Genomic DNA, 11,654 nt, shown 5'->3' with positions numbered 1-11,654 from the left:
AAATCTGCCATATAAGATTTAGGTCCCGTTCATTTTACTGATTCGAGTTTAGAATTCGAGTTTTGTTGCAGTAAAAAACTTTCAGAAATGATTACATCTAACTTTTTTACTACAGTAAAAAATTCTCACATAAAGTCACATTTTAACTCGAATTAACGAAATAAACGAACCTTAAATTTGTTGGGAATTGACTGTTGATAAAGATTTTCTTGGACCTCACCTGCTGGTGCTTATGGACCTCACCTGTCCTTACGATACAATAAGCAGATTGTTCTCGAATCCTTCGGTTTTAACAACTGGTCTTAGGGGATCGATCCTCCACTCACCATCAACAATGAATTTGATCTGTCACATTGTTGGAAACCATTGCGATATATATATATATATATCAATATCATTATATTTGTTTGTGGTCCAAAATCGTGACCAAGTAGGTCAGACTCAAAAAAAGGGCCCCCTCACAAGGCTCATGTGGATCCCATCAGGTGGGACCCACTCATTGTGTCTGATAAGAATAAATTTGGACCGGATACTTTAGCATTTTTCAATAATAAGAGTACAAAATTGACCCACCTCGTATTGGCCCGGATATAATTGCAGCCACAAAGAGAAGAGTCATGTGCTTGACTTTTTCATCTTTCTCTGCAACAATATAACGCAAGTTTAGGTTATGCTACTTCAGTTCGTAAGATTTGAATTTTTAATTTTAGTTAAGATGTGATATTTTTTAAGAATTTTTAATTATATTAAAAAAAATTAAATGTGATATTTTTTTGAGAGTTTTTAACTGTAAAAATTTAAAAATTTAAGCATCCCTGCAGGTTTCATAAAATGAATTATTTCTCTCGTGCCCCTATCAAGATGTGGAGGTTTATCAAATTGTAGGTTCTTTCTTGTGATAATTAATTATATATAAATATATGTAATTGCTGCATGACAAATATTAATGCAATTTTGAAATCAAAGTTACATTTTTAAGTTTGGAGCTTCTGTTTTTATTTATTTATTTATACCTCTTTTCATAAGCACTATAACACATATATACTAAACCTAAAATCAACTTGTAATTCATCAACTCCCGTTGAAAAACAAATACACTCACCAATATATTATTGATCGGTTTATACGGCATGAAATAAAGCTCCGTTCATTTTGCTGATTCGAGTTTAGCTACAGTAAAAAACTCTCACAAACAATCACATTTAACTTTTTTGCTACAGTAAAAAGCTCTCACATAAAATCACATCTCAACTCGAATTAAAAACTCGAATCAGCGAACTAAACGGGCCCTAGGATACGGCTTTTGAATTTGAGAGAAGGTTTCAGGTTCGATCCCGCAATATAATATATAATTAATCAGTTTAAAATAATAAAATACCTGAGTTGCCCAACCGTCAAATGATCCAGCTAAAAAGACTTGTGAGCTGGCTGAATTAGGCCAAACTACGCAAGTAGAGTAAACAAGTCGTAAAGCTCTACGAGCATCATCAATCTTCTTCTTCTTTTCCTCAACAGTATTCCGTGCATCTCTGAAAAAGGGTAGGAAAAAATCGAAAATAATTTGTTAATTAATGGTTAATTAAGAAAGTTAATCATGTTTCTGTTAAATTGATATTCAAGACTTGTGCACACATTATTGCCAGTGCCATCTTTCCTTCTAAGACAGCTAACTTTGCACGTGTTGACCGTAATTTATCCTCGGCTTTCGAAATCTCACTGTCCTGAACCTCCCAAAACTCCAAACCGTCGTAACGCTTCAGCAATTAGTCGTCACCGGGAGACAAACAAATTAAATAAACATGATTAAAGTGGTAAGCCAAATTCGAAATATTATTTCATACTAAAAATTCACACATGACACACAACTAAAATCCTTTTGGTGAATATGCATCTCGTAATTAAGGAGAATTAAGTAGTATGATATGCAAAATTTGTATTAAGTTCTACGTGTTTTGTACACATTTTATTTATTTTAATGTGAAGCACTACCAATCAATCACCTTTGCCGTAGAAGCTCCCATAATTAAAGTCATACTTAAGTTAAGCTAGCCAATATATAGTTTTATTTTGACAAAAAGCTTATAAAATTGTGGCATCTCAATTTTCGAGATTTGAATCTTCTTGATTTGTTTTTTTCCTCATTTATTCTACATAATATTTAAAAAATGTCACAATGAAAGTAGTTGCAGAATTACGTGCATAAATGGACAAAAATGCTAGACTTTTTAAGGACATAAAATTTCATCTTAAAAAGTCAACTTATTTAGTGATATAGTTCAATATTCTTATAAGTTGGTGGTCGAGTTTATTTTGCTTTTTCAGATACTACTACAACCTAATTTTGTGACACGAATTCATTGATGACAATAGACCTAAAAAAACACACACACAGAGAGACAAATGAAATAAAACAGTTGCATAAATTTTATACATGTACAAATAAACAAAGATCCAAAAACTACCTTTTGTGACGCAAATTCATCGGTGGTATTGGACCTTACAGAGCGAAGTACAGCCGAGGCCTCCAACTCCAGTTGCTGAAGGCGATTTCTTATAAATCTGTCATGATTAATCTTTTCAATACGTACATCCAATTCATTCCAATCACAATTATCGGCTTCACGATTACCACTTTCTACTGTTATTATCTCATCTTTTGAAGTCATGTCCATCGACGACGTCCCTTCTATACCAGTACTAGCTTCACTTGGTGCAATTTCAATATCTGTACATCAAACGAGTGACTATATAGTTTTTTTTTTTTTTTTTTTTTTGTTGAAAAAAAAGGTCACTATAAGAGACTAGAAATTTCAATATATAATAGTTTGAACAAATTACTAACCGGTTAACAAAGAAAAAGCTGTTAGAAAAAAAACAAGTATAAAAAAAAAAAATTGTACCTTCAATATCGACATCTCTAAATCCTGCCCGTTGAATGCTCCAAGATCTCCACATTTGTGGCTGATCATCATCATCAGAGTTTCTTAAACCGTCAACGTCAGGGAAAGATTTATGCTGTTAAGATTCAGTCAGTTATATGTAATGTAGGTTAGATTTTGTACAAACCTCAAAAATTCAAGAGCCAGGTAGAACAAGATATTATTATTATTATTATTTTTTTTTTTTTGTTTTTTGTTTTTGTAAGACACCAAGTACTATACTTAATACTTACCGTACTGTCGGTTGAGAATCTTGAAAATTGCCAATCGACTTTGCCATTGTTAGAACCTGCGGAGAATGTAGTACTATAATCTTCATGTTTTTCTCGCACACCAAATCCAATATTAAAATCTCTCTGTCTCTCTAACCGACTCAACATGCCTTCAATTCCAGTTTCATGTTTTGTGCTCGGCGTTTTTCTATCGAAAAACATAAAAATGATAAGTAATTAATTCACCTCTTTTTTCGTTAAATAACTTACTGATATATATAGCCAAAATAATTTCTAATCATATCACATGAAAAATTAAAGAAAATTATAGAATTTCAGGATGCATATTTTCACTTGTGTATGTGTACTGTTTTCATGCCGTTGCTCCTAGAATTAGGTAGGCTGATTACAGTCGTCGGTAATCTTGAAAAGACATCTGTATAAAATAGTTTAGCAAGCGAAAATGCGCTTAATTTTCGGTTTTCTTTGTGAATTTTATTTTATTTTTAAAAAAAAATCATGGAACCTAAATGTGTCGTTTGCTGTTCAGATTTCATATGACATGAGAGTTATTTGTTCTTAGAAAAAAAAAAATGTTTCAGTTTTATAGCCAAATCAGGCTAATTTATGATAGAAACTCTCACAGTGAGCTACCCGGAGACGAGGCTGATTGATCAGGAGAATCATCATACGGACAGAAAGAAACCACCGCAGAGCCCTCTGATCTATGTTCATCATCATCATCATCATCATCATCCCAAGAACTCTTGATACTTTGCAAGAGAGCATCACTTTCTAATGCGGTCGTCGAACTTGGAACATTATCACTAACTTCATTAATAACTTCTTCATCATAATCTTCAACTTCTTCCGAATCCCAACCCAAGGAAAGCCAACCTCCTTGCTTAACAATAGCGTCCACCAAATCATCCCGACCGGCACAGACCAACTCTTTCTTGCTCGGAAACGAATCTGGCTTCTCCGAATTCTTCATGAAATCCAGAATCTCCTCCTCCAAGACGTCAATTACGTCATCAACGTCCATTTTTCCGACAGACTCTTTAGCCAATAGAGTACTAGGTGGGTACCACCGGCCGCCGCGCGTCGTCGAAGGCACAAAGCACTGCCGATTCTTCCCCTTGATTGGTCCGGGCTTAAGGAAGAAGAACCGACAATGGGGCGAGACTTTGTGAGCCGATGAAGACGTGGAAACTAGTGAGGAGATCAGCATCGGCATGGCGGGTCGGGCATTTCGTCGAAGACATGGTAATGGAGCCGGCCAAGGCAAGGATAATGATGACATATGTGATCATGTGCTTGTTGGAACTCCGGGCAACAAAGAAATTATTAGGCAGAAAAAACAATGATATGATAATGATGAATAGAAACCATGAAAAAACGAAGCATGCACGGATTGCATTATCGATTACCCGCCTCATGTTAATTGCGTGGTCTGTGCTTCATCAAATCAGATATTTGGTTGGGGAACAATCGGACTGATGGCTTTTAATTTTTTCAAATTCAATAATGCGAGGTGAAAGTTCTCAATAATTTAACCTTTTTTTTTATTATATAGATATATCACAATGTCAATGCATCTCATCAAATAAAATGCGATGATTAACTTGTAACATTAATTGATATATATGTGCATATATATATATATATATATATATATGAAAATTAGTATGTCTAGCTAGCATTATTTGAATCTGTAGATGATATGTTTATTTGTTTGTCAGTATTTTCAAGCCTATGATCTAAAGTGTAAGGACTAAAATAATAAAGAAAAAAACAAGAGGTAATTTTTACAAATAGTCCATAAACTTTATCTTTTTCTAATTTTGATTCTTAATTTACACAAATTTCATTAAGTATTTAATACCTTATTAACAGAATGACCGAAATTAAAACGAAATGAAACCTCTAGGACCAATTATGAGACTTTTTAAAAATCAAGAACCAAAGAGTTGAAGGTAGATCTCAAAGACCATTTTTGGGATCAACCCGTTTAGGTAGAAGAGAGAAAAACTAATGTTTATTTGCTTGAATTCAAGAGAGGATTGAATTAGGATTTTTACGCTATTTGAGTAGTTTGAATTCTGATTTTGCTCTCAAACCCCAATTTGAATTGAAAAATAATTAGAGTTGAAGATTTACAGCTTGTACCCCAATTTGATCTGACACCCATATTCCAGGACCATACAATTTTGTTACATGAAATGCGCCAAAACCAAAGCACGACACTCTTGAGAGAAATAAATGAATTCTAAAGATCTTGGACAAATCCAAAGAGGGTTTGTTTGTACTTCATCACAAAATATTCTAGATCTCACTACACCCAATATCAGATAGTTGCCAAAAAAAACACAAGCCAGAAAACACAATATGTACACCAGCCACACCTTCATAGCTCCAAATACCCGAATTCGTTATAATCCCCTAGGTAATACTCCAATCCCCCTCCCCCGTGAACTGGTTATTCTTAAACGAGTCATGATGGGTATAATGAACATATCTTGTATCAACATTAGATTAATTAAGGACAGGGTCAGAAAGATTATAAACAGTTAATTTATTTAGAGTCATCGAACCAACCAAACCAACAAAACTCGAATTAATTAAAAGAATAAATAATATTAAAAACCATTAAAAAAAAGGTGGGGATCACTCTTTTTGGAGAACAATATGATTGGATGGGATACCTTATCCCAAGCAAAGAAAATTTCTTTGGGATAGGAGAATTTATTTCATGTCACATGATTCCCTAACATTAGACAAAACTATATAGTCCAAATCCCCTCTCTTATTCTATGCACCACACATGCTCTAAATTGTCGTATTTTTCTTCTTCTTGTATTGTTTGATGATTAATGAGGAAAAGAGAACGTGATAAAGGTGTACATTCTTTTTCATTCCTTTCTTGAGGTCTTCATTTGTACAGTTGGCGGGGTGATTAGTGAGGAAAAGAGAACGTGATAAAGGTTTTTTTTTTTTTTTTCCTCTTGGATTATTATATCTATTAAGTGTGGAGAATACAATGGTATTGGAATTTTAATTTGTGGATACTATTCTACAATCTTCACAGAAAGTTCCAATTAAGGATGCAACAAACAAAGTAGCTAGAATGGTTCGAAATTCTTCATCACTTCGAAAGTACTTTTTGTAGTTTTGTTTCAATTAATGTGTAATCTTATTTTATTCATTCATTTATTTATTTTTGGTCCTCTTGAGACATTAACAATATCAGTCAAAAATTTTCCCTTTTATAGATGAATAAATGATATTGGAGTTCCATTTGTCCTTTGAAGTCGAAAAAATCTTATTCAATCCATCCCCTTAAATTAACAGAAGTACTATTTATTACAGTTTGTAATCTGATAATAAACGTACTAATCTACAACTTTATACTTTTTTAAATTTTAGGTTTCAGCTGTCTTGCATTTAGTTGTTTTGTCTTACATGTATGCCCAGTACAGGTGATGGTTTGGAAAGTATTCTACCTCTAAGTTCTAATTGTTCTGGGTTTGACTTCTAATATTGGTGCCATATTCCAACAATGTTGCGTAAATCCTTTTCTTCAACTTCACAATACTAATTGTTATAAGAAACGGAAAATAAAGAAAAACATAGAGCATATTGAGAACTTTCTGGAACTGTCTCTCAAGTTCGAAATAAGGATCATTCCAGCGCCATCAATTTTTGTTGATGATAATTATGTAATAATTTTTACATTTTTGCTTTTTTGAGATTATTCGGTTGACTCGTTTCTGCCTTTCTGGTGTGGTTCTTGAGTTGTTCTTCAGATCAGTTATCGCTTTTTTATGTTTCTGTCATTTTCTTGTAGATGTCCTCCTTTTTATGTTGTTGACGTCTTTATTTTTTACCTTAAAAATTGCAGGGAAAAACCTAACAATATGAAAAAAAAGGCCATCAAATACTTGAAACAAACTGTAAAACCAACAATAGCAGAGATCCACGGAGGGGGAGATGGAAAGGATCGTTCTATTAGTCTTGCTTTCCTGATCTTTGTGTGGTTTTATCACAATTATTGTCCTTTTCCTTATTGGTGTCGTTTGCATAAATAGTGTCAGTTTTCAGTTGTTGTTTTAATGATTTTTGTCATTTTTACTGAGATCTTTTTTTTTTAATTATTTCTGTGGTTCTCCCTTCCCTTTCAAATGGTATTCAAACAGAAAAACACAAAATTTAAAAACCGACCGTAAAACGACACTGGCAGACACACGCAAAGCGGCAGAGCCGATCGTTAAGGTCGGCAACATGCCTCTTCAGCTTCGCCGTACCCAGGTTCACCACCCGTAAACTTTCGCGACTTTTTATATATTACTTTTTCATGCATGTGATGTCGTTAACTAGGATCTTTGTTTTTATACATCCTATCTTCAGTTGACGTTTTTAAGAGTGTTGTCTTTTTTTCTTTGTTTTTTTCAAAAGTTGTCTTTTTTTAATCACTTTTACTTTCCTATCGTTTTTTAAGTTGACGGCTTCACGCTCACGGCTCATGTTCATTTGATGTCGTTTGCATCATTGTTGTTTCTTATATATGCTGATGTGGCTTTTTAAAATAATGTCTTCTGTGAGGATTATAGAATTTGAGTTTTCTTAAAGTAAAAAAAACTCTCAAAACAGTCATATTTAATTTTTTTATTACAGTAAAATATTCTTATATAAAGTCACATCTTAATTTAAATTAAAAATTCAAATCAACAAACTAAACGAGTCCACGTATTTTTTTAGTTTGTTAACTTATTGTCGGTTTCTCTGTTTATTTTTTTCCCGATTTACGTCATATTTAGGATTATTGCTGTTTTTCATTTGTCGTCATTTGTAATGTTATTTTTATTGCCATTTTCTTTTGTTGTCGTTTTATTATTTTTGTGGTTTACTCAGATCATAGTCGTTTTCATTTCTCAATTTTTTTTTTTCCCGTTGATGTTGTTTTAAGATTATTGCCGTTTTTAGTTGTTATCTCTCTAATGTTTGTCTTTCGTCTTTTTTCTTTCAATGCCCTTTCTATAAATTTTATCGGTTACAAAGATTATTGCGTTTATTTTTGTTTCTGATTTTTCCCCAATTTATGCGATTTTAGGGTTATTGCCGCTTGTCAGTCCTTATTGCTTGTAATGTTTATGTCGTTTTTTGTGAATTTTGCTGATTATTTCTTACTTTGTTTTTTATTTTATTGAGATGTTGTTTTTGAAATTTATGTCGTTTTGTGAGATTATTATCATTTTTCATGTCTATGTATTCCTTTAATTGATGTTGTTTTTATTAACGTTCATCAGCGATGTTGTTTATGTTTTCTCGTTTATGCATACCATTGTCCGTTTTTTATGGTTTTTTAAATTAGTTTTAGGGATTATTGTCCCTCTTTAGTGGTTTTTATTTTAAATTTTTTTATATTAGAACTATTGTATTATTTTTTTTATTTTAGGTAGTTTACTAAGATTATTGTCGTTTTTCATCATCTTAGAATTACTCTTTAGTGGTTTTTGTTTTTATTTTTTATTTTTTATTTTTTATTTTTATTTTTTTTGTTATCATCACTAGTTCATCAAGATTTTTGCAGTCTTAGAATTATTATATTGTTATTTTATTTTATTTTGGGTCGTTTATTAAGATTACTGGCGTTTTAAATCGTCTTAGAATCATAAGTCTAGCACATAGACGTTCAAACTTGGCGACGACTCAAAATCTGCTTAGTAGTAGAAAAGAGAAATTTTTTTTTTGAAGTGAAAAGAGAAAATTTAGAACGGCTTTTTGAATATCTCTTAGCATATATCTGTGATTATCGTTATCTAAAGTTATTTGAAGTTGTGTACGTAGATGAGGTTGATTGGAATTTGAATGTTATTTGATCTCAGAATCATGACAAGATTTTCCTTTAGGTGCATTTGGTTACAATAGGAGAATGGTAATATGAATGAGAATGAGAATGGTAATGATAATGGAATGAAAAAGAAAATTGATTCATTTGTTTGGTTGTATTTTAAAAATTCTCTAGAATGGAACATGAATTTTTTCATGTTGACAAACTTACCCTTATATTATATATAACACTAATATTTTATCTATCAATATAATATATAAAATGTAATATAATATAATAAAATTATTATTATATTATATATTATATAAGTATGATATATAATGACATTGTTGTTACTGGGGATGATGCAGAAGCTATATCATATAAAAAAAAGCAGCTAAGAGATAAATTGGATATAAAAGATCTTGGAAAGTTGAAGTATTTTCGGGGCATCGAAACAAATAACCAGCCAACTATATATGCAGCCTGCCTTCCTCTCATCTTCCTTATAGAACCTTAGAATTAACGAGATCTAGAGTCTTGGATGAATCCTCTTGAAATGGGTCGATCAACCCTAGAAGACTCGATGGCTTAACAGCCCAGTGAATAACCTGATTCAGAGAGATAACCCGGTCTTTAGCCCCTCACAAATGAAATTCTCAAAATCCATTGAAGAAAGAAAAAAGAATGTATTTTTCTGAAATAATTATTATTCAGAATTGTAATTTGCAGTAGTATAAGTATAGCCGGTGACCTGTAATAAAATTAAATGGAGACCATTTGTAAGCAACCTCTACCCCACAACATTCAATATTAAATCAATATATTATAATTTATAACTATATTATAAATTAATTATTATATTATTATAACTATATTATATTATAATATTTTTTATTATATATTATATTATATTATATTATAAGATATAACTATTATATAATATATTTTAATTATATTATAATATTAAAGGGTAATTATGGAAAAAATAAAAAAAGAACTTAAAAATGACCATTCCTTCCATATGATGAAGGAATAATGATTCACCAAAAATGGGTGAATGACCATTCCTTTTGAATGATCATTCTTTTTTTTATAAATCCAACCAAACATCAAACTAGAATTTCATTCCATTCTGTTCTATTCTTTTCCACCCAACCAAGGAAAAGAATGAAAAGGAAAGATGATTCATTTGTTTGGTTCTACTTTTACAAATACAATAGAATGAGATATGAATATTTTTATTTTGACAAAATTACCTCTCATGTTAATATAACTAATATCATATATATTAATATAATCATTTAATAACTAATATTATATATATAAAATTATAAGGATATAATATATATATAGAAAACATCACATCTATATCTTATAAAATAAAATAAAATAAAATAAAATTATATAATATTATTTATAAAATATATAATTATTATATTTAATTTTCTAAAAAATACTACTATCCTAATTATTATTATTATAATTATTAATTACAATATCACAACTATATTATATTATAGTATATTATAATGATAAATATAATTATAATAAGTATTATTAATTACAACATCACAATTGTATATTATATTATATTATCTTATAATGATAAATATAATTATTATTAATTACAATATCACAATTATATTGTATATTATATTAATAAATATAATTACAATGTATAATACGTAATATAAGATATTATTATAATATTAAATATGATATAATATACGTATATAATTATATTATATTATATAAATTATTATAATATAATATTAATTATATTATACATATTAATATAATAATTATAATATTTAAGGGTAATGATGGAAAAGAAAATTAAAAGAGCTTGGAATGAGCATTCCTCTCATATGAGGAAGGAATGATGATTCACCAATTTGATGGAAAAGTCATTCCATTTTGAATGGCCATTCCTTTTCCTAAAACCAACCAAACATGAGAATGAACCTTGATTCCTTTCCATTCCTTTCCATTCCTCCAAACCAAACACACCCTAGGGTGTATTTGGTTGGGTGAAAAGGAATAAAATGGAAGGGAATTCAAGTTTGATGTTTGGTTGGATTTATAAGAAATGAATAGTCATTCAAAAGGAATAGTCATTCACCTATTTTGGGTGAATCATCATTCATTCCTCACATGAAAAGAATAGTCATTCCAAGTTATTTTCTTTGTTTATATAATATAGTTATAATAATATAATAATTAATTTATAATATAGTTGTAACTTATAATATATTTATTTAATATTCTATAATAATATATATAATATATTATAACGTAATTATATCTTATAATGTAAGATATAAAAATATTACAATATAATATAATATAATAATAGAATAATATGATATAATATAGCATAATTGTAATATTTTAACAAATAATATCACAATTATACAAATAATTCTAATATAATTATTTTATTGCATAATATTATATTATAATTATATTATATAGTATTAATATAATTATGTTCATTATATTAATAATACTATAATAATTAATATAATTACATATTAATATAATCTTTTAATTCTAATATTATTATCTATTATAGTGTATTACACATGTTATGACAACTATTAATTATAATATATTTATATAATATCATATAATAATATATTATATTATAATTATATATATTATATTATA

At 29.7% G+C, this 11,654-nt stretch overlaps 1 protein-coding gene and 1 long non-coding RNA gene across 2 annotated transcripts; both read right to left on the bottom strand.

Moving 5' to 3' along the window:
- Nucleotides 1-259: 259 nt before the first annotated feature.
- LOC112091580 lies at nucleotides 260-1,409 on the bottom strand. The gene is made up of 3 exons (XR_002902200.1): nucleotides 1,379-1,409; nucleotides 574-642; nucleotides 260-345 (listed from the first exon to the last, which is right to left on the bottom strand). It is a non-coding gene; the product is annotated as an uncharacterized LOC112091580 (long non-coding RNA).
- Nucleotides 1,410-1,592: 183 nt separating this feature from the next.
- LOC21403939 (protein PTST homolog 2, chloroplastic) lies at nucleotides 1,593-4,388 on the bottom strand. The gene is made up of 5 exons (XM_024165583.1): nucleotides 3,796-4,388; nucleotides 3,173-3,359; nucleotides 2,901-3,015; nucleotides 2,463-2,725; nucleotides 1,593-1,754 (listed from the first exon to the last, which is right to left on the bottom strand). Exons 1-5 carry the CDS (start codon nucleotides 4,386-4,388, stop codon nucleotides 1,593-1,595), a joined length of 1,320 nt encoding a protein of 439 aa, XP_024021351.1.
- Nucleotides 4,389-11,654: the final 7,266 nt, after the last annotated feature.

Source organism: Morus notabilis, unplaced genomic scaffold (genome assembly GCF_000414095.1).
Source record: "Morus notabilis unplaced genomic scaffold, ASM41409v2 Scaffold155, whole genome shotgun sequence".
NCBI classification, from domain to species: domain Eukaryota; kingdom Viridiplantae; phylum Streptophyta; class Magnoliopsida; order Rosales; family Moraceae; genus Morus; species Morus notabilis.
This window is presented reverse-complemented; position numbering and strand designations above follow the sequence as displayed.